Raw genomic sequence first — 24,232 nt, forward strand, 5'->3', positions numbered from 1 at the left:
TTGGGGTCCAAGTCCACAGATCCCTCAAAGTTGCCGCACAAGTTGATAGGGTGGTTAAGAATGCGTATGGCGTGCTGGCCTTCATTAGTTGGGGGATTGAGTTCAAGAGCCACGAGGCAGTGTTACAGCTCTATGAAACTCTGGTAAGACCACACTATTGCGTTCAGTTCTGGTCACCTCATTTTAGGAAGGATGTGGAAGCTTTAGAGAGGGTGCAGAGGAGATTTACCAGGATGCTGCATGGATTGGAGAGCATGTCTTATGAAGTTAGGTTGAGTGAGCTAGGGCTTTCTCTTTGGAACGACACAGGATGTGAGGCAGCTTGATTGGGGTGTATAAGATTATGAGGGGCATAGATAGAGTGGGTAGCCAGCACCTTTTCCCCAGGACAACAATAGCCAATACCAGAGGACACTCATTTAAGGTCAGAGGAGGAATGTTCAGGGGAGATGTCAGAGGTAGGTTCTTTACACAAAGAGTGGTGGGTGTCTGGAACACACTGCTGGGGGTGGTTTTAGAGGCTGATACAATAGGGACATTTAAAATGCTCTGAGGTAGGCACATGGAAGTAAGAAAAATGGAGGATTGCTGGCTGTGCAGGAGGGAAGGGTTAAATTGATCATGGAGTAGGTGTTTATATAATTTGGCACAACATCATGGGCTGAAGGGCCATACTGTGCTGTACTGTTCTATGTTCTATTATGGCAATAATTCACCCATTGAAGATTGCTGAATGGGTTGAAATTTGTCTTGGGTAGTGGCACAAAATTATAGTGAATCAGCAGCTCAAGTAACATTATATCAACATATACTTTATACACTTGTTATGTTAGATGTTGGAAAGGTATATTTAATGTGTTTTTTGGTATATTGGTAAATCCAAGTCTTCCTTGGCTTCTCAGCACCCTGTCCCTAGTTACCTTTGTGTTAGTCAATATTTGCTCCTTTATTTCCTAAGAAAAAGGGCAATGTAGATGTGGTATAAACTGACCACATACAGGAATTAAATCTAGCCAGGGCTGCTCCACAGTTTCACAACATGCATGCCACCTGCATCCAACACTGGGGTCAAATTGCATTAATGCTTACCATTATTTACAATTGAGCGAAGTAATTAAGATGTCTACACTTCTCGCTGCCTCGGTAAAGACCCCACCCACGCCGGATGTTCTTGCTTCTTCCCTGTCCTATTGGGCAGAATATGCATATCTGAAAGCGTATCAGCCTGAAAACACATTACCAGGCTCAAGGATAGCTTCTATCCCACTGTTATGAGACTATTGAACAGTCCCCTAGTACAATAAAATGGACACTTGACCTCACAATCTACCTTGTTATGGCCTTGCACCTTATTGTCTGCCTCCACTGCACTTTATAACTGTAGCATTTTATTCTGCATTCTATTGTTGTTTTCCCTTGTACTACCTCGGTGCACTGTTGTAATGAAATGATCTATATGGATGGCATGCAAAACAAAGGTTTTCACTGTACTTTGGTACATGCGACAATAATAAATCAATTTTTACCAATTTAGTTGGTAACAGAAACAACCAAGTTTTTGCATTCTCAAATCATTTTGTGTATGTATATTAAAACAAGGGCATATATGCCAGTCAGCCTGGCATTGGTGGTGGGCAACTTCTTGGAAAAATTTGGAGGGACAGCATAAATCCAGAATTTGGGGAGACGCCTATTAATTAAGAATATAGACTTTTAAAGGAAAATTGTGCTGATTAACTGGTGGAGTTTAATGAGGAGGTAACAAGAAAGTTAAACTTGATCCTCAACTTCCTTATCGGGAGATCACAATCAGTATGGATCAGTAACAACATCTCCTCCTTGCTGACAATCAACACAGGCGCACCTCAAGGATGCGTGGTTAACCCAATGCTCCACTCTCTCAACACTCATGACTGTGTGCCAAGCACAGCTCAAACACAATCTATAAATTTGCCAATGACACTACTGTTGTTGGTAGAATCTCAGGAGGCGATGAGGAGCCAAACAGGAATGTGATAGATCGGCTGGTTGAGTGGTGTCGCAACAGCAACCTCGCACTCAATGTCCACAAGGCCAAGGAATTGATTGCTGACTTCAGGAAGGGGAAGTCGGGAAAACACATACCAGTCCTCATTGAGGGATCAGCAGTGGAAAGGGTGAGCAGCTTTGAGTTCCTGGGTGTCAGCATCTTGGAGGATCTATCCTGGGCCCAACACATTGATGCAGTCACAAAGAAGGTGTGCCAGTGGCTCTACTTCGTTAGGAGTTTGAGGAGATTTGGTCTGTCACCAAAGAGTCTTGCAAATTTCTATAGATGTACGTGGAGAGCATTCCTACTGGATGCATCACAGCCTGGTATTGAAGCTCCAATGCACTGGATTGCAAGAGACTGCAGAGGGTTGTAGACTCTGCCTACTCCATCACTGATACAACTGTCCCTATCATCGAGGACATCTTCAAGAGTCATTGTCTCAAGAAGGTGGCATCCATCACTAAGGACCCTCACCATCCGAGACGTGCCCTTTTCTCGTTACTACCATTGGGGAGGAGGTACAAGAGCCTGAAGACTCGCGCTCAGCAATTTAGGAACAGCTTCTTCCTGTCCACCATCAGATTTCTGAACGGTCTATGAACACTACCTCGTTGTTCCTTTTTTGTACTATATATTTATTTTATAGTTTATAATAAACCTGATTCTGAAAATTGCGAGGGTTGCGCACTTGATGTTGTCCATATGGATTTTACTGGGGCATTTGATAAAGTCCTATATTTGATCAGAAAAGTTAAAGCCCGTGGAGATGTGGGATGTTGAATTAAAAATTGACAGGGGTCATGACTAAGTCCATTGCTTTCTGTGATATAAATGACTTGAACTTAATATGGGAACCATGATTAAGCAGCTTGCTAATAATATAAAATGCAATTTGATTCTGAGAAAGAAAGTACTTGATTTTGGGAAGCTATCAGTGCAGTGGTAAAGTAAGCACAAAATGGTGTTTTTAAAAAAAATAATCCAGTGAAATATGTGGCAATGTGTTCAGGGAGTGCATGACAGGATCCTTGGAAGAATAGAAAGATGTTGGAGTGTCTGTGTTCACAGATCCCTGAAGATAGCAGGACATACAGTATATGTAAGCTGCTTAAGAAGCCTTTATTGGCCACGGTATGGAATATAGGAGCAGGGAGATCATGCCAGAAATGAACAAAAAAATTAGTGAGGTTGCACATAGAGCACGGTACAGTTCAGTCACTGCACTATGGGAAAGATTTGAGGTCACTGACTTGGGGCTGACGCAGAGTTTCAATCCGAAATGTCAACATTTCCTTTCCCCCTACAGGTGCTGCTTGACCCACTGAATTGCCCTAGCAGTTTGTTTGTTGCTACATATTCAAAAGTTTGTTGATGATACAAAGCTGGATGGCACTGTGGACAGTGAGGAGGGTGTCCAAAGTTTTGAGAATATACTGAATGGAAAAGAGCATGGCAGATGGAATATATGGAAAAATATTAATCATGCACGCTGGTAGACAGAATAAAAATGCAAAGAATTTTTAAGCGGTGAGGGATCGTAAGTGTTACGAGTGATCTGGCAGTCCTTGTACATGAATCACTAGAAATTTAAAATACAGGTACAAAAAGCCAGCCAATATTATTGCAATAAAGTTTGAGAAGAAGAGTAGAGAAGTCCTGTTCCAATTATATACAGCTCTGATAAGACCACATCAGGAATAATGTGTACAGATCTAGTCTCCTCTTGTACCACAAAGGAAGTAATATCGTAGCTGCTGCAGACACTGGTGAAAAGCCCCAGTGGCTAGTAGTAGATAATCTGGCATCCAATAGATACGGGTTACTTACCTTTCTGAAGCATTTAGTGTCACTTGACTAGATGGAAAAAGAGTCAAAGTGAAAGGGAATCTGGCCTTAACAAGAATGTTTCGAGGGCTGGCTGTCTCCAACAGTTGGAAGCTGCTGGGACCCAGTAGTCCCTTGAGAACCGGATCTGTCAGAGCTTCAATGCTAAATGGAGATGTATCATCTGTAACATTCAAAGCGGCAACAGCATCAGAGAGGAAGATTGTGTTTGGGTACTTAAAAATCAGTATGTCAGCTTTAATATGACAACAATGACTAATGATAGCATTAGGCTTCAAGGTAAGTGGCTATTGCAAGAAAGTCACTTTTAATAATACTGTGACATTCAAGAGAGTTAAATTTGCCGGCACATTTTGAATGGTGGATCACATTATAGTAATTATCACCTATACTTGATGTCATCTCCTACTTTGTGACAAATGATATTGCTGTCATGTTTGATGCTACTCCTTTGCTGTGAGGTTGCAGATATTATTTCGCTTTAACTGCACCTGTGTGTTGTGGGGGGAAGTGGACACATCCCTGAGATTCTGATCTGTTCAGTGAAGAGTTCTGTGTGATCACAGTGTCTGGCCTCAGGTACTGGGCTGTTTGTGAATGTGTTGCTGAACTGGCATTGTATATTGACAAAGGGTCAGAATGAGGGCTATGGTTTCAATGCTGTCATTTCCCCTACTGCATGTTGCATTTCCTGGAGAATCGAGGGAATTAAACCAGGCAATGATATCAAGCACAGATGAAAGCACAAGTTCTATTAAAGTTAGGGAAGATCAGGTGAGGATGTGTTGGAGTTGTTAGAAAATATTAGGACAGATAAGTCCCTGGGACCTGACGGAATATTACCCAGGCTGCTTCGTGAGGCGAGGGAGGAGATTGCTGAATCGTTAGTTAGGATCTTTGAGTCCTCGTTGTCCACGGGGATGGTACCGGAGGATTGGAGGGTGGCGAATGTTGTCCCCCTATTCAAAAAAGGTAGTAGGGATAGTCCAGGGAATTACAGACCAGTGAGCCTTACGTCTGTGGTGGGTAAGCTGTTAGAAAGGATTCTAAGAGGTAGGCTCTATGAGCATTTAGAGAATCATGGACTGATTGGGGACAGCCAGCATGGCTTTGTGAAGGGAAGATCTTGCCTCACAAACCTGATAGGGTTCTTTGAGGAGGTGACCAGGAAGATCGATGAGGGTAGTGCAGTAGATGTGGTCTACATGGATTTTAGTAAGGCGTTTGATAAGGTTCCGTATGGTAGGCTCCTTCAGAAGGTCAGAGGCCAAGGGATCCAGGGAGGCTTGGCAATGTGGATTCAGAATTGGCTTGCCTGTAGAAAGCAGAGGGTTGTAGTGGAGGGAGTGCATTTGGATTGGAGGGCTGTGACTAGTGGTGTCCCACAAGGATCAGTTCTGGGACCTCTACTTTTTGTGATATTTATTAATGACTTAGATGAGGGGGTAGAAGGGTGGGTTAGCAAGTTTGCAGATCAGTGGTGTTGTGGATAGTGTGGAGGGCTGTCGAAACTTACAGAGGGATATTGATAGGATGCAGAGCTGGGCTGACAAGTGGCAGATGGAGTTCAATCCAGAGAAGTGTGAGGTGGTACACTTTGGAAGGACAAACTCCAAGGCGGAGTACAAAGTTAATGGCAGGATTCTGGGCAGTGTGGAGGAGCAGAGGGATCTGGGGGTTCATAGCCACAGATCACTGAAAGTTGCCTCACAGGTGGATAGGGTAGTTAAGAAAGCTTATGGGATGTTAGCTTTCATAAGTTGTGGGATCGAGTTTAAGAGCTGCGAAGTAATGATGCAGCTTTACAAAACTCTGGTTAGAGCACACCTAGAGTACTGTCCAGTTCTGGTCGCCTCATCCTAGGAAGGATGTGGAGGTGTTGGAAAGGGTGCAGAGGAGATTTACCAGGATGCTGCCTGGATTAGAGAGTATAGATTATGAGGAGAGACCAAAGGAGCTAGGGCTTTACTCATTGGAGAGAAGGAGGATGAGGGGAGACATGATAGAGGTATACAAGATATTATGAAGAATAGATAGAGTGGACAGCCAGCGCCTCTTTCCCAGTGCACCAATGCTCAAGAGGACATGGCTTTAAGGCAATGGGTGGGAAGTTCAAGGGAGATGTCAGAGGGAGGTTTTTCACCCAGAGAGTGGTTGGTGCATGGAATGCGCTGCCTGGGTGGTGGTGGTGGAGGCTGATACGTTGGTCAAGTTCAAGAGCTTGTTAGATAAGCGTATGGAGGAATTTAAGATAGAGGGATATGTGGGAGGAAGGGGTTAGAAAGTCTTAGGTGTAGTTTGAAGGGCGGCACAACATGGTGGGTCAAAGGGCCTGTATTGTGCTGTATTGTTCTATGGTAACGAAGTGTATACTTATGATAAAGGGAATGCAGTGAAAATACATAGGATTGATTCTTGAGCTGGCAGGTTTATCATACAAGGAGTGATTTAGCACACTGGTAAAACACTTGCTTGAGTTTAGAAGAATGAGAGGGGATGTCATTGAAACATACAAAATTATCACTGGTCTTGACGGAATAGATGTGGGGTGATGCTTCCTTTGGTTGCAGTATGTAGAACCAGGGGTTACAGTCTCAAATTATGGGGTCAGTCATTCAAGGCAGAGATGAGAAAAATTTTCTTCATGTACAGGGTGAAGAATCTTTGTAACTCTCTACACAAGGCTTTGGAGGCACAGTTGCTGAGGATATTCAAGACATCAATAGATTTTTAGATATTAAAAGAATTAAGAGATACATGGTTAGTGCGGGACTGAGGTAAAATATAATCTTACTGAATGGTGGATGTTAAAGAAAAATGTCACCGAGTCAAAATATGATTTATTAGCACACTACAATGGCCATTGGGAGAGATTACTGATGATCTGCTCCCTGATTGTACAGAGCTGTAGACTTTTAAACAGCTTTTAGTCACGTGCATACATAACAATGCTGGAGAAAGACAAAATTCTTAAGATAATGGTAACAATAGAATCCTTTAACATATGGTGTTTTTCTCAAATCATCTTTGTTGCTTATCTGGGGTCTATCTTTGCTCATCCTTGGGAGTTATCTGCCATTTCTCCCAGCCTGTAATTGTGTTTTTAATTATATGTCAGCACTTTGTCTTTGGCAAAGGTCATTGCTTTTTACTTTTTTAACTTTACGCGAGCTACTTTTAATCATTTTTCTTTCACAGTGGACCAGGCGTAAGGGTCTGAATGGACTTCTGCTGCTTTAAATTCTTTGTTTTTGTTTACTACCTTTTGCAAATGCGTGAAATAAAAAGGTACAGAATGGTGGCCTGGGGAAGACCACTGTTCTATCAAACCTTGCACCACCATAACTGGAGAGCGTCACACGAAAACATTTTGTACTTTACTGTGTCCACCCCTCCTCCCTCATGCCACCATCAAGATGTTACCAAAATGAAATGCTCTCTACGTGTGCAGTATGAAATAATGCATAGCCTGAATGTTCTCAGCCCATTTTTTTCCCATCATGACTTACAAAATTTATAATGGAATGTAATGCCTTGCAGGTGGATATGAAGTATTTGTCACCCCTTATGTTGGCCTATGAAGACCGACTACGGGAAAAGGATGCTATGTTGCAAGCACATGAGGTACGCTGCTGATGCATATTTAAGGTTTCATAAGGTTTTCATCCTGCCTTTTCTCTTAAGCCACTTGTGCTGCTCAGGTTCTCTATATGCCTGGCAAGTGCCCTGAACAAGACTTCTGCTAATGTGATGTGCAAATAATTCATGGTGATTTATACTTTGTTGTTCCTCCTACTCTGGTGGATAGATGTCTATTCTTCGCACACTGCTTTTCCTATCAGACCTATTCAGAAACATAAACAGAGAATGTAGAAGCACTCAACAGGTCAAGCAGCATTGATGGGGAAAGAAACTTTTCTTCCAACAATGCCAGAGCCTTTTATCCCTTTTAGTGAATTGTTCTAGAATTATCCCTAATACCTATTTTGATACCTTCTATTCCCACATGAGAATACATCTCAAAAATACCTATTTACTCCTCTGCAATTCCTTTGATTTTTTTCTTGGTGTTGTTTCAATTTCTGTGAAATATATTAAATATAGTATTAAATGTTTTAAAGCTATTTTTTCACATACGCTTTCAGAAGTCAACAAAACGTTGCCAAAGACTTCTGATTCTCAGCATCTTCTGTTTGATATTTACAATTTTAAAAGAAAGCTTTCTAGAAATTTGGTATATGATTTTTTTGAAAGGATCAAGTAACCACGTGCGCAGAATCATTTGTGATTTCAGTAGATTACAGCATGTGGAGAAAATTTTAAAATTTAACCCCATATCTCCATGTCCCATACTGCAAATGTACTGGCACAAATGACATCACCCAAGTTGCACAATGTGGTTTATGAACAAGAAATTAGGTCTGATTGGATCTAAATTCTGCCTCATCTTAGTTTAATTGAGCATTGTGTTTGGTACAGACTCTTGGACTGAAGCACCTATTCCTGTGCTGTACTGTTCTGTTCTTTATCTGGTTGTGAATGGTGGTGAGCAATTAAACCACTAATTGGAGAAAGAATCTCCAAGAATATCCTCCTCTTCAATGTTGCCAGTGTCCAGTAAGTGAGAGCGAAAGCTAAAGCTGAAGCATTCGCAGCCATGTTCAGACAGAAAAGCTGAATGGATGATCTATGTTAGCTTCCTCCTGAGATCCTCCTCATTATGGGCAGCACGGTAGCGTAACAGTTAGCATAATGCTATTATAGCACCAGCAATTAGGGTTCAATTCCCGCTGCTGTCTGTAAGGAGTTTGTACGTTCTCCCTGTGACCATGTGGATTTCCTCCGGGTGCTCCACATTTCAAAGATGTACGGGTTAGTAGGTTAACATGGGTGTAAATGGGCAGCCTGGGCTTGTTGGGCTGGAAGGGCCTGTTATTGTGCTGTGTAAATTTAAAAAAACATTATAGATGATAGTTGTAAGCCATTTCTTTCACTCCATTTGGTATCAAGAAATAGCTGAGGGTGCTTGATATGGAAAAGCTATGGGACCAGCTAGAGTACTGAAGACTCAGAAATAGCCACACTGCTAGCCAAGCTGTCACAACACTGACATCCACCCAGTAATTGGGAAAATTGTTCTAGCATATCCTATGCAGGGCAATCCGACCAGGCTAATTACTGCTCAATCAGCAAAGTGTTGGAAGCTGTCGTGGACACTGTTATTAGGAGGCATTTGGTCACCAACAGCTTGCTTATAATGCCTAGATAGGCTTCACTAGGAGCACTTTGCTCCAGTTGTCATCACAGCCTTGATCCAAACATGGACAAAAGAATTGCATTCTAGAGGTTAGGTAAGAATAACAAACCTTGACATCAATGTAGCATTTGACAAAATGTCACATCAAGGAGCCTTGGAGTACCTTCGCTGAAGGAGTGCAGACTACAGTAAATCACAGAGGTGACTCGCCTGAATCTTCCACTTAAGAATATTTCCAAAGGCAATTAGAGATGGACAATAATTGCTGGTTATGTCACTAACACTCAGTTCTGAAAAAGAAATGAATGAATAAACATGAAAGCAGGAAATAGCCCCACAGTGGAGCTACTTGGAGTAAATTTAAATTATTTGGAGCTTCATTGAGTATTGAGCTATGGAAAGCTCATTTGTGGTAAGTATGGCTGCACTTTTACATTGTAACAATTAAGGAGACTTCACCCAAAATTGCTATTTTTGTTGTAGTTTTACTTGGCCTCCAATACAAACTAGACAAGTGGTACAGTAGTGGAATAAGTCAGTCACTGAGCTAGCAGCTAAAGTTCTGGACCACCGATCCAGAGACCTGAGTTTGATTGTCACTATAGCAGCTGGGAATGTTAAATTCAAGTAATTAAATAAATCTCTCTCAAACAAATATGAAATTGGTCTCAATAATGATAATCATGGAACCATTGGATTGTTATCAAAAAATCTTCTTGTTCACTTATGCCCTTTGGGGAGGGAAATCTGCCATTCTGATTTGGTCTGGCCTTTTGTGACTTCAGATCTACCAATGTGGTTGACTCTTAACCATCTTCTCAGTTAAGGAACAATTGACAATAAATACACAACTGCCAGTGATGGCTACATCACAAGAACATATTTCAAAATAAAAGAGCCAAAGCAAGACATCTGCTTCCACCTGTCTGAGGGACAATGTATCCAGAAGCTGGAAGAGGGACACTGTATCTGGAAGTTTTCAAAGGCAATGATAATAGATGCCTGCCACCATCAGCAGGTAGATTTCAGGAGAGGCTTCCATGCCTGGAGGGGAAGTTCAGTGAATTTCTTACAAACTGGACCATTTCAGACACCAATTTGCATCTTTGGATTTGTGATGTGATATCGGGCCTTGAGTCAATAAGAGGAAAACTCATCTTTGTGCAACACAAGAGTCTGTCTTCGTTTGCTGAAGAAGCAGAGAGTGATGTCTTAAATGTAGTGATGAAAGGTCTGTGTGAACTTGGAGGTTTTTATCAACAGGTATGTCTGTCACAACCTGAACGAGTAAATAATGTATCAGCATTACCAAAAATGCTCATAGCAACCTCCTGCTTTGCATTGCATGACTTTATTTCTGAGGCAGTGTGACATACCCTCCATATTTCAGACACAGTTGAAGGGATTTGAATCATGACTTCTTTTATCATGACTTCTCATTACTGTGAAACTTCTGGATGTGCCAGATTAGAATTGCAACCACAGATAATGGGCCATTAGAAGGAGCATAGATATTACCATTATGGTCCTCAAAATGAATTTTCTTTGGGACCAATTTGTTGTTGTTTCTGTATAAGATAATAAAAATGAAGGCATACCTTCCAGCTGCTAGAAAAGGAAGAGAAAGAAGAATAACACAGCAGGTGATGATGAAGAAAGGCCCTCTTTGAACGTATTGTCAAAGAATACTTAATCTTCCTAAAGATTTGGATGATAACTTCCCTCCCCGCATGTCAGCAAATGAAGATTCAGGTAGTCTCTATCTGAAACTAGTGAGTCTGGTCACCTTTTGGACTTGGAATGATAAGCGGCAAGTTACTGTTGTGCCGTATCAATCCATACCTGGCAACAACTATCACAATCAATAGGAAGGCACAGCATTTCCTGATGACATTGAACGGCATCACTGTTGTCCATTTCCCACCCGCAACATCCTAAGCTTCACTATTAACCAATAACTGCCTTGGCCTAGTTATTTAATTATTATGGCTGCAAGAGCATGTTGTGGTTGCATTGCTTGCAATGAGAGATTCAACTCTTGATCCAGCAAAGACATTTTACCGCTTACAAGGCATGTCAAGCTTATAAGAGGAATTCTCCACATGGAGGCCGTTGAAGGACATCGAAGAATACTCCTGGCTTTCTATTTTAAGTACATTTCCAAAGAAGAATGCTATCCACTTGCCTTCATGATGGCAGCTCCAAAGGTAAGAAAGCAGCTTTAACATCCAGCACAAATTGCCTCTTTTGGAGTAATTCCTCAGACCCTGAGTGCACAGAACCTCTCTTTGGGTGTTCACCTGTTCCATCTGGCATGTAAAATTATCTCTGAAGTGGGCAGCCAACTCCAGTGTCTATGTAAATAGTTTACCTCAATCTGCACAATGACTTCCAGTATTGACTATAATCAGTGATTGCTTTCTGCCCCCCCCCCCCCCCTTTGAGGTTGTAGCTATGACACTTGTATACATAAATTAGTTTGACCTTGAACCCTAAAACCCAATGCAATGCTATTTTAACATGCAATCATGCATAATTGAGTTTCTACTCCTTTGACTCTGCAATTATTGCAGCTATTTATTTGAAGGAAAATGATGTTCTTTTCTGTTTAGTTGTCCTGATGGTGTCAGTTAATCACTCTACATCCTTAATTATTCACAGAAGGAGATGAAGAATTTCAGAGCCCGAGTTGAAGAAGTGGTGAAGGAGAACAAACAGCTTCATCAGCAATGTGAGAGAAATGGTTTTGTGAGCAACACTGAATGGTAGGAAAAAAATAAAACTACCCTTCATAAATATTGAATTGCAGTCGGTGTAACCTATTTTTTCTTTTTTGAAAGCCAGACCTTGTCTAGTGTTTTAGAGATTAGCTGGTGGCAGCACTGTAAATCTGCTGTCTTGGAGCTCCAGCAACTCAAGTTCAACCCTGACTTCCAGTGCTGTCTGTGTGGTTTCTATGTTCTTCCTGTAACCACGTGGGCCTCTTCCACATCCCAAAGACGTGCAAGTTGGTAGTTAATTGACCACTGTAAATTGCATGCAAACAGCATGCAACTAGTGGGGAGTTGATGAGAATGTGGGGAGAAAAAAATAGGATCGGGTAGGATTAGTGTAAAACTGCTTGATGGTTAGCATTGGACTCGATGAGCTGAAGGGCCTGTTTCTGTGCTGTATCTCTATGATTCTATGACTCTAAAATGGTACCTAGAGGGATTTCCAACAAGGTCAGTGGTGCTACTTAGCTCCTCTGATTCAGCTCCTGCACCCTCAATATTTTGCAAGGCAAGTCCCATCAAATTTGAGATTAGCTGTATTATGCATACAGTTGATGGTTCTGTAGCTCAGTCTCTATGTAAAAGTACCCAGCATTCTGCCAATGTGTTCGGAAATTTACATAGAAAAGTGCAGCTCAGGAACAGGCCCTTCGGCCCACCAGGTCTGTGTCAACCATGATGCCAAATTAAAGTAACCCCACCTGCCTGCCCCTGGTTCATATCCCTCCCCACCTGTTCATGTGTCTGCCTAAATGCCTCATAAATGTTCCATTGTATCTGCTTCTACAACCTCTCTGGCAGTGTGGTCCAGGTACCTGCCACTCTCTGTGCAACAAAAGAAAACTTGCCTTGCACATCTCCTTTAAACTTCCCCCTCTCACCTTAAAGCTATGCCCTCTAGTATATGACATTTCTATCCTAGGAACAAGACTCTAAACATGTACCCGATCTGTGCCTCTTATAATTTTTTTTTAATGTTTCTATCAGGTTGCCCTGAGCCTCTGATGCTCCAGAGAAAACAATCTAAGTTTGTCCAACCTATCCTTGTAGCTACTACACTCCAATCGAAGCAACATCCTGGTGAACCTCCTGCACCCTCTCCTTCCTTCCTGAAGTGCAATGACCAGAACTACACACAGTACTCTAAATGAGCCTAACCAAAGCTTTATGCAGCTATAACATGACTTCCTGACTTTTATACTCCAATGACCTGACCGATGAAGGGAAGCATGCCATATGTCTTCTTTACTATCCTATCCACTTGTGTCTCTGTTTTTATGGTGCTGTGGACTTACACCCCTCTTTGCACCAATGGTGCCAAGAGTCCTGCTGTTTACTGTATACTTTCCTCTTGCATTTGACTTTCCAAAATGCAGCACTCGCACTTGTTTGGATTAAACTATCTGCCATATAATGTGCAGACCAGCAGTTCAGTGCAATACAGGCTTCAGTATAGTATTGTACTCTTGAAGATGCCTTCATTTTGGTGAGACGTTAAATCAGGTCTTGTGTTTTAGCTGGGTATAAACATTGGAGAGCAATATTTCAAAGATGAACGGTATTTTGTAAGTGTCATGATTAATATTTTTCTCTCAAGCAACACCAAAACAAATTGTAATATAGTTACAGCAAACTGGACTGTAGACAATCGGAAAAAAAACTACAGATGCTGAAAATCTGAAATAAGGAAGAAAATTCTGGAAATGTTTAGCAGGTTCTGACTGTCAGACCTGAAACGTTAACTCTGTTTCTCCTTCTGCAGTTGCTGTCTAATCTGCTGAATATTTCCAGCATTTTCTTATTCAGCAAATCTTAATTCCCATTTAAGAAAGAGAAAAAAAATAGTGCTCTATATATCCATAACTCACATCACTTGTCAGATAAATGCTGGAATTCATATATTTATTCTTAGGAAGTTGTTTGGCATCAAGGATGCCTCACTTGTACTTCAGTTTTGTAGATTCTGTGGTCATTAATGAGGGCAGTGTGAGAACTGCAGACACTCCTGTAGTTGGGGCAGATAGTAGGGTGGGAAATGGTCTGTGTGTTCCTGATGCTTGGCTTTGAGATTCTCAGTACCATTCTGAATGTAGGACTTGGAGTCACATACATAGAAATAATGTGCAAGGCAGATGCAGTCTTACATCTTTGTGAAGATTACGTGTGATAAGTAAAATAAAAAAAACACATAACAAGCAGTCAGCAATTGAGGACTGAAATGAGAATTTCTTTTACATGGAGGCTTGTAAATCTTTTGAATTTTGTACTAATTTAGATTTCTATGAAAAAATTGAGATTTCTGCAAACTATTATTTGTGATTATAAAGGGTTTATTGTGTTGTAAGCCATTTTAGTTGGAGTTAAACGATAATATACTTTGATTTTAAACTATTTATTTGCATAATTATCTTTTTTGTTATAAAAGGTAGTTCAGTGGCATGTCATGGAATTATTTGAACATTAAAAATACTATTTGCTTACGGTGTATTGTTTTGACCAAGCCTATTAATACATAATTAGTGAAAATTTAGTTTCAATAAATGTTGTTTGTGTTCAATGCAGCTCAGTTAATGCTTTTTTTTAATTCTCTTAGGCATCAATTGCAGGATCAGGCAAAGTTGGTTTTGGAGGAAAACCAAATCTTAATGGAACAGCTGGAGGTGCAGCAAGCCAAAGGAAAAGACAGTCACAATAGACACTTACAGGAAGGTTTCTGACTTCATAAATTATTACTTTAAAGCATGACCCAACTGTGCCCTGGGAATTATTTAAGTCTTTACTTTCCTATAATGTGACTTACTTTCATTTCCTTCTTGAATGACTATTTTGTGTCGGTCTTCATGCTGGAGGACATGTCTAACGTGCCAAATAAAGATGTTGCGGCTGTGATGGGAGGTGAGGTCAAAACAATTGCTGTCACTAAAGAGGTAGTGATGAGCAAACTAGTGGGCCTAAAGGTGGACAAGTCCCCTGATCCTGATGGGATATATCTCAGAGTACTGAAAGAAATGGCAGAGGTTATAGTAGATACACCTTGGATAATTTACCAAAATACTTTGGGCAGGTCTTGGCAGATTGGAAGATGGCAAATGTCACATCGCTGTTTAAAAAAGGATGTAGGCAAAAGGCAGGTAACTATCAGCCAGTTAGCTTAACGTTTGTAGTTGGGAAAATGCTTGAAGGTATCATTAAGGAAGAAATAGACATCTGGATAGAAACCAGGCAGACGCAGCATAGATTCAGGAAGGGCAGGTCCTGTTTGACAAACCACTGCAGGTCTTTGAGCACAGTGGATGGAGTGGAACAGGTGGATGTTGTATACTTGGATTTTGAGAAGGTGTTCAATAAGGTGCTGCATAAAAGAATTATCCATAAAATAAGGATGCATGGAGTTGAGGGTAATGTATTAGCATGCATGGAGGATTGTTTAACCAATAGAAGGCAGAGAGTTGGGATAAATGGGTGTTTCTCTGGTTGGCAATTCATGGTGAGCGGGATGCCACAGGGGTCAGTGCTGGGCCCGCAACTGTTCATGACATACATTAACGATTTGGAAGAGGGGACTGAGTGTAGCGTATCTAAGTTTGCTGATGACACCTAAATTGAGTGGAAAAGCAAATTGTGCAGAGGCTGCAGAGAGTCTGCTGAGAGATATTGATAGGTTAAGTGAGTGGGCAAATGTCTGCCAGATGGAGTACAATGTTGGTAAATGTGAGGTCATCCACTTTAGAAAGAAAATAGATCATATTATTATGTAAATGGTGAAAGATTGCAGCATGCTGTTGTGCAGAGGGACTTGGGAGTGCTTGTGCATGAATTGAAAAGGATTGGTTTGCAGGTGAAACAGGTTATCAAGAAGGCAAATGGAATGCTGGCCTTCATTGCTAGAGGAATTTAACTTCCCTGCTCTTATGCTGCAAATGTACAGGATACTGGTGAGGCTGCACCTGGAGTACTGCGTGCAGTTCTGGTCTCTTTACTTGAGGAAAGATGCTCTGGCTTTGGAGACAGTGCAGAGGAGTTTCACCAGGTTGATTCTGGAGATGAGGGGGTTAGCCTATGAGGAGAGATTGAGTCGCCTGGGATTATACTCGCTGAAATTCAGGAGAATGAGAGGGGATCTTACAGAAACATATTAAATTATGAAGGGGATAAATAAGATAAAGGCAGGAAAGTTGTTTCCACTGGTAAGTGAGACTAGAACTAGGGGACATAGCCTCAAGATTCGAGGGGGTAGATCTAGGACAGAGCTGAGGAGAAACTGCTTTTCCCAGAGATTAGTGAATCTGTGGAATTCTCTGCCCAGGGAAGTAGTGGAGACTATCTCATTAAATATATTTAAGACACAGATTTTTGCATAGTAGGGGATTTATGGGGAAAAGGCAGGTAGGTGGATCTGAGTCCATGGACAAATCAGCCATGATCTTATTGAATGACAGAGCAAGCTCAACAGGCCAGATGGCCAACTCCTGCTCCTATTTCATGCTCGTGAAGGATAATAGTCATTTACAGAAATTTCACATAAATGTATTTATATATTATGTATATTTAGCATTCCTTTAAAAATACAGCACGAAAAATGTGATTCAACCGTGGCCCAAAAGGCCATGGGCAGGAAGCCTCCCGATATTGCCACCCACTATCCTCCCATTGCTGATAAATCAGCATTCCTCCTTGTTGAATAGCACATGGTAGAATTACTGAAAGTAGCAGTATGTACTCTGAGTAGGGACATCATTGTCCATCAAGCACCTTGGACCATCCAATGGTCTGGCGTATAACAGTAGCATTACAAGAAAATAAGTGATTCAATCTAATGTGAGAAGGACATATCAGCAACAGCACTAAGCATACCTAAAAATGAGATCTCAACCCAGTGAAACTGTAATACAGAACATTTAATACTGTGATTGCATAAACAGCAAGAACCAAATGCAATCGTCAAAGGTGAGCAACCTCACATGAACAGATCAGATAAAACTTGCAGTTCTGTTGCATCTAGTCATGAATGTCTGGTCAGTTAACTAGCTACCAGGAGGTAGTAGCTCTAAATAGCTCCCCATCCTCAACAATGGTGGGGTCCAGCATATGAGTCCTACAGAAAAGGCTGAAGCTCTTGCAACCATCTTCAGCCATAAGCGTCTATGTGGGTGATCCATCTCTGCTTCCTTCTGTTATCTACAGTATCACAGGTGACAATTTGCAGGCAATTCAATTAACTCTGCTTGATTTCAGGGAACAGCTGTGACCACTGAATATAATAAAGCTATGGGATCAGACAATATCCTAGACGAAGTACTGAAGATAGACACTCTAGAAGTAGCTGAGCCTCAGAGGAGCTGTTCTAATATAGTTATGATGCTGGCATCTACTTGACAAAATGGGAAAATGGCTAGGAATATCCTGAGCAAAAGCAGGAAAATTCCATTCCAGTGAATTGCAACCTAGTTGGCCCACTCTTGTCATCAGCAAAGTGATGGAAGGTATCATCAATAGTGCTTACAATGCAGCACTTGTTTTCTAATAACTTGCTCATCAATGCCCAGACCTTATCTCAGCCTTGGTTCAAACATGAATCAAAGAGCTGAATTCCAAAGGTGAGGTGAGAATGACTGCCCTTGACAGCAAAGTTGCATTGACTGAATGTGGAATCAAGGTGTCCATCTAAAACTTAAGTCAATAGTCATCAAGGGAAAAACACTCCATTAGTAGGAAGTATATGCTGCAGAAGGGAAAATGGTCATGGTTGTTGGAGGTCAACCATTCCAGCCCCAGGATATTTGCAGATGGTGTTCCTTCATGCAGCATCCCAGGATCAATGATCTTCAGCTGCTGCTTCAGTGCTTTTCCTCGCATCATAAGGTTAGAAATAGGGAGGTTTGTTGATGATTGCACAACTTCTCTGCAAGAGGAAACAGTTCACACTTGCATACAACAAGACTTAGACATCTGGGTATGGGCTGATAAGTGGCAAGCAATAGTTACGTCACAATTGGCATGGATGGCATGGTAGTATAGCGATTTGCGTAACGCTATTGCACTGCCAGCGATCGGGGTTCAATTCTGGCTGCTGTCTGTAAGGAGTTTGTACGTTCTCCACATGACTGCATGGGTTTCCTCTGGGTGCTCCGGTTTCCTCCCACATTCCAAAGACTTGCAGGTTAGTAGGTTAACATGGGTGGCGCAGGCTCATTGGGTCGGAAGGGCCTGTTACCGTGCTGTATAAATAAAGTTTTTTAAAAATGATCATTTCCAACAAAAGAGAATCTAACCTTCTACCCTTCAAGTGCAACTCGAGAAAGTCATCCAGGCCAAGGCAACCAACCATAAACTTTTATTTCCTCCACCGCCATCACATCACACACCATATATTGCCATACTCGCGTGGGCAACTTTGGCAGCTCCCAAACATGTCACAACTTCCTCCAAGAAGGATGAGGGTAGTAGGTGCATGGGGACATCACCACTTGCAGCTTCCCAAGTTGCACACTCTCCTAACTTGGAAATGTATCCTCATTCCTTCGTTGTTGCTCTGTCTAAATCCTGAAATGCCATACCCTACAAGATTGCGGCAGTGCCTTCAACAGAAGGATTGCAATGGTTCAAAGATTTGGCTTGCCACCAGACTCTCAATGGCAATTTGAGATGGGCAGTAAATGCTGGCCTTGCTAGTGATGCCACAGTCTGAAACATTAAAATGTGGCATTACAGCAAGATGGAATTTGATTCGAAAGGCCAAATGACTTTGATGTTCATTTATTGAGTTCTTATCATCCAAGGATTTTCCAATGTCGTCTTAGCTGCTTCCCTTGGCATTCCTTTATTTAATTTTATTTTAATTGCTCGACAATGCCTGGCCGTTGCTAATTTGGTTGTCTATCAGAACTTGGAAGTGTAGTTGCAATGCACATTTGAGTGTTTTTAAAGGAACATAAATCTTGTATGTCACCATTATCACTTACTGTCATTTGGTTTTGGTTTCTGGTTGGGCTCATGTTCTGTAGTTTTGTTGCCAATGGTTACAACTTTCTGAGCTTCTCATTAAGCACAAATAATCTTTCAAAAATGGCTTAATGTTTTTTCTTTTGATGGCAGTGTCAAGATTGACTAAACAAATAATACTGCTGGAAGCAGAGAAACAAAGCCAACAAAAGGAGCTGCAAGAGACTCATCAGCAGTTAAATGACCTTTCCTCAAAGTATGATCAAGTTAAAGCAAGTCTCCATGACAAAATGGGGATGGATGAGCATACCACAGCATTGAATGGTCTCAAAAGGTATACACTTCTTCTAAATTAATTCAAATGAAATTACGTATGGAAACTTGAATCCTAATATTTGCAAATGGAATTGTATGGATGTATGAAATAAATATCCTTTAATTTCATTGGAAGTGAAAATTAGGCATTTCCTTTGTGGATAGTTGATCTGCAATACCAGTTTTGTATCTTGACAGCAAATTTAAAAACAAATATCCAATCAGATGGAAAAACTGCACCTCTCACAGAATGACACTTCCACAGTGTTCCATAGAAATATCTTGTAAATCATCTGCTGAAGTCCACAATGTTGGTAGGGCTTTCTTTCTGTCAGCATTACTTAAGCTTTCACTTTTTCACGGAAGGGATTAAACAAATGTTGAGGAAGGGAAAATAATAGATGAGTCAGCACAAAATAGTAAAAGTTACAGGAAGTGTAGAAGTGAATTATGAAATGCACTGGATAGAGCATTGAGAAAAATGAATAAGATTGTTCATTTTTCTCAATGCTCTATCCAGTGCGTTTCATAATTCACAATAAAAATGTAATCTTGTGTTGGGCAAAAATTGCTGTGGTTTTGAAGTACATTCCAAATTTTATTTTATGCTGTGTAAAATGTTCAAAGAGCTAGTTAAAAATTGTGCCTTTTACTTCCTGACACATTGTACATTACTGTTGTTAGACAAAAAGAATCCCCTGGAACTAATGCTTCGAAGCACTAATGTGAAGAAGACCATGGCACATGGATTGCTAAATTTTGTTGGGAAGCTTTCTTTGAGTTCCGTGTTCAGCAGCATCTTTTTGCTGCTGACTACAAAATCTAGCCCATTATCTCGGTCTCTGAACAATTATTGGTGGTTTTTTATTCATTCTGTGTAGAAAACTGCAGTTGGAGCAAGAGAAACACCATGTCGAAGTGGAAGAATTGATGGGAAGAATCGCATCCCTACAAGCTGAGAAAAAGGGCCTGCTCGTTGAAAGGACAGAATTAATTGCTGACAATAAAACGTTAGAAGCAGAACTACATATAGCACAGAAGTCAAATAGGTATAAATAGATAAATTTGTACTGAACTATAAATTTATTCCAGTAATATAGTTAGATTCATGTTTCTAAATTTAAATATTATTTCACATCAAGTAAATATTTTGAAAGGAAATGTTTTAATTCTGTTTATATTTTTCCTCAGTTTCTCTTTTTTCTGTATTTCATATTTTTCACGTGTAGAAATAGGCTATTTGGCCTATCGAATCTATACCAGCTCTTCGAGCAATTTCACATCACCACTTGTATCCTTGTGTTTGTCCCCTACTATCCTGCAGGCGCTGCCTCCATCTGGCTTGTAACTCATTTATGCAGACAGCTTTATAATGGGGGGTTGGCAAGTGGTCATTCTTCACATAATGATGTAGACCATCATGGTTGTCTATGGTCCTGTTCACTATTTGTAGAACTCAAGTGACTTCTCAGGGTATTGTCATGTTTTGCCATATAGCATCAGATAGAAAGGTTTCTTTTTTTTTAAAAAAAAGGGAATTGGAGTTGTCCATTTAACCCCTTAAATCTGCTTTGTCATTCAATGAGATATTGTCTGATCTGTAACCTATCATAAACCTATATTTATTTTGTATCTCTCAGCATATTTTGCTCATTAAAAATCTGTCAAATTCATATTGACATAGCATCAACTGTTGTTCAAGGAAGAACATTCCAAACCAAAGGCTGTGGTGGCCAAGCCTTTAAAAGTCACATGAATGATTTCTGGACACAAATGCAATGAAAGATGATGGTGAGAGTGGGACTATGGTATGAGATAGAGGATCCACAATGATTGTATTGAATAGCAGAACAGTCTTGAAGGGCTGAGTGGCTTTCTACTCCTATTCTACTATGCTTCCCCTCTATTTTCATTCTTTTCCTTCAGATAGATCATCTTATGATTTAAAAAGCATTCAGCACTATCACCTCAGCTGGCACCATCACCTCAGTGTCCCAGTTTCTGCCTTTTCACAGACATTGCCATTTTTCTTTCTGGCCCTTCCACTTCTCTGGAACTTAAGTTATCTCATTTCTGAATGAAAGATCATCAACTTGAATTGTTAACTCTTTCCCTTTTCCTAGATGCTACCTGATCTACTAAGAATTTCCAGTATTTTCTGTTTTTATTTTACTAGCACCTTTCCCTCTGAATCTCATTCTTTGTCTTCACTGAGATCTGTGACTGCCTGTGACCTCAGATACAGACTCGCGTGTCAGCACCACTTTGTCCATGGAAATCAAAGTCACAGTCACTTTCAACTTCCTAATCTCAGGATCATTTGAAGCTTCTATTGTTAATCTACATTGCATCTAGTGGTTTGCTGATCATTGCTGACTCCACACACGAGGAGAAAACTTCATCTATTTTTCCTTCAGCCCAGAGGAGAAAGCTTGTGGATATGTTAGTGTTGCAGGCCTCCCTAAAGCGCAAGCATTCATTGACTGCACTTGTAGCATTAATTTTAAAGGTTTTCCTAGGAATTCCTTGCCAGGTCTGCCTGGCTGTAACCTTGGAGGGTATCATGGCACCCTTGCACAATGAACATATCTCCTGCAAGCAAAGCTCTCCACCAGCCTGTCTTTGCTCGTCCAAACCCTTGATTGCTTTATCTCTTCCATTTTTCCTCATTATAGTTGTCATTCCAAGCAACATCACTGTCCAGTAGCTGTATGGATGTTGCTTGTATTGTGCACATTTGGCTGCTAAACTTATAGCTTCTAGTTTATATGTAGGCAGATGTAAGATCTTTCAGTAGGTTGATTGAATAGAGTTGGCTGAAAATCATAGTCTGGCACAACATTGGGAAATTGGAAACTTTTTGAAATTGTGACCTGTAATTGGATTTTCACAGTGTCAGAGTGATGCACAAATGTTGTCTAATGCCATGAAAATGTATCAAAAGTACTTCTAGGCCAGAGGGTTCAAGGGTGAAAGTTTCAGAGGTTATGACCTACATTATTGAAAGGATGGGTGCTGTGAAAAGAAGGATAAAGCACAAGAAGTTAGAATTTAGGGAGGTGTAATGGTTATGTACTAGACCAGCAGCTAAACTTCTGGACCTTTTGATCCAGAGTCACTAATTCCACCATTGCAACTGGGGAACTTGAATTCAAGGAACTAAATAAATGTTATTTTCAGTAAAGGAAACATTAAACTCTTGGATTGTCGTGAAATCCCATTTGGTTCACAGAAGTCTTTTGGGGAAGAAAATTTGTGTTTCTTACTCAGTCTGGCCTGTTTGTGACTCCAAACCCACTAATCTGGTTTACTGTTAACTGCCTCCTCAATTTGGGGATAGTTACGGATGGATAATAAGTACTGGCTGGGGTAGCGATTTCCAGATGTTGAGAACAAATAAGTCAGTGGTGGGAGAGTCTGAAAGGAGTAAGATTATAATGAAACAAAGACAGAGTGCTAGAAGAACTTAACTGATCAAGCAGCAGCTGGTATTGGTTTATTATTGTCACTTGTACCAAGGTACAGTGAAAAGCTTGTCTTACAAACCGATCGTACAGATCAATTCATTACACAGTGCAGTTACATTGAGTCAGTCCAGAGTGCATTGATGTAGTACAGGTAAAACCAATAACAATACAGAGTAAAGTGTCACAGCTACAGAGAAGGTGCAGTGCAATAAGGTGCGAGCTCACAGCAAGGTAGATCGTGAGGTCATAGTCCATCTCACTGTATAAGGGAACTGTTCAATAGTCTTATCACAGTGGGGTAAAAGCTATCCTTAAGTCTGGTGGTATGTGCCTTCAGGCTCCTGTATCTTCTACCCGATGGAAGAGGAGAGAAGCGAGAATGACCCGGGTGGGTGGGGTCTTTGATTATGCTGGCTGCTTCAACAAGAAAGTGAGAGGTAAAGACAGAGTCCAGGGAGGGGAGGCTGGTGTCCGTAATGTGCTGGGCTGTGTCCACAACTCTCTGCAGTTTCTTGCGGTCCTGGGCAGAGCAGTTGCCGTACCAAGCGGTGATACATCCAGATAGGATGCTTTCTATGGTGCATCTGTAAAAGTTGGTGAGAGTCAAAGGGGACAAACCAAATTTCTTTAGCCTCCTGAGGAAGTAGAGGCGCTGGTGAGCTTTCTTGGCCATGGCTTCTACGTGATTTGACCAGGACAGGCTGTTGGTGATGTTCACTCCCAGGAACTTGAAGCTCTCCAGCCTCTCGACCCCAGCACCAATGATGTAGACAGGTGCATGTACACAGCCCCCTTTCCTGAAGTCAATGACCAGCTCTTTTGTTTTGTTGACATTGAGGGCAAGGTTGTTGTCATGACACCATTCCACTAAGCTCTCTATCTCCTTCCTGTACTCCGACTCATCACTGTTGAGATACGGCCTACAACGGTGGTATCATCTGCAAACTTGTAGATGGAGTTAGAGCAGAATCTGGCCACACAATCATGAGTGTATAGGGAGTAGAGTAGAGAGCTGAGGACTCAGCCTTGTGGGGCACCAGTGTTGAGAATAATCGTGCTGGAGGTATTGCTGCCTATCCTCACTGATTGCGGTCTGTTGGTTAGAAAGTCAAGGATCTAGTTACAGAGGGAGGTGTTGAGTCCTAGGTCTCGAAGTTTGGTGACAAGCTTGCTTTGGATTATTGTATGGAAGGCAGAGCTGTAGTCAATAAACAATAGTCTGACATAGGTGTCTTTACTGTCCAGATGCTCCAGAGTTGAGTGTAGGGTCAGGGAGATGACATCCACTGTAGACCTGTTTTGGTGATAGGTGAATTGCAATGGGTCCAGCTTGTCTGGTAGGCTAGAGTTGATGTGTACCATGACCAACCTCTCAAAGCACTTCATGGTGGTGGATGTCAGAGCCACTGGTCGGTTGAGGCATGTTACCTTGCTTTCCTTTGGTACTGGGATGATGGTGGTCTTCTTAAAACAGGTGGGAACCTGAGCTTGAAGCAGGGAGATCAGGGAGAGATCTGTGGAGGGAAAAGGTACACGTCAACTTTTCATCTCTTTTGTCCGTTTCCAGCATCTCTAGTCTCTTGTCTCCACAGATACTGCT

The 24,232-nt window shown here is 41.2% G+C and overlaps 1 protein-coding gene across 3 annotated transcripts in view; it reads left to right on the forward strand.

Moving 5' to 3' along the window:
* The window catches only part of cep89 (centrosomal protein 89), a 104,157-nt gene that overhangs the window by 40,908 nt on the left and 39,017 nt on the right, over window positions 1-24,232 (forward strand). For all 3 annotated transcript variants that reach the window (XM_052028227.1, XM_052028228.1, XM_052028229.1), the window contains exons 12-16: window positions 7,418-7,501; window positions 11,796-11,899; window positions 14,502-14,617; window positions 19,004-19,184; window positions 20,047-20,214. In XM_052028227.1, the coding sequence (XP_051884187.1) occupies window positions 7,418-7,501; window positions 11,796-11,899; window positions 14,502-14,617; window positions 19,004-19,184; window positions 20,047-20,214 (653 nt within the window). The remainder of the gene's footprint in view (window positions 1-7,417; window positions 7,502-11,795; window positions 11,900-14,501; window positions 14,618-19,003; window positions 19,185-20,046; window positions 20,215-24,232) is intronic.

The sequence above is a fragment of the Pristis pectinata genome, chromosome 13, assembly GCF_009764475.1.
Source record: "Pristis pectinata isolate sPriPec2 chromosome 13, sPriPec2.1.pri, whole genome shotgun sequence".
Lineage (NCBI taxonomy): Eukaryota > Metazoa > Chordata > Chondrichthyes > Rhinopristiformes > Pristidae > Pristis > Pristis pectinata.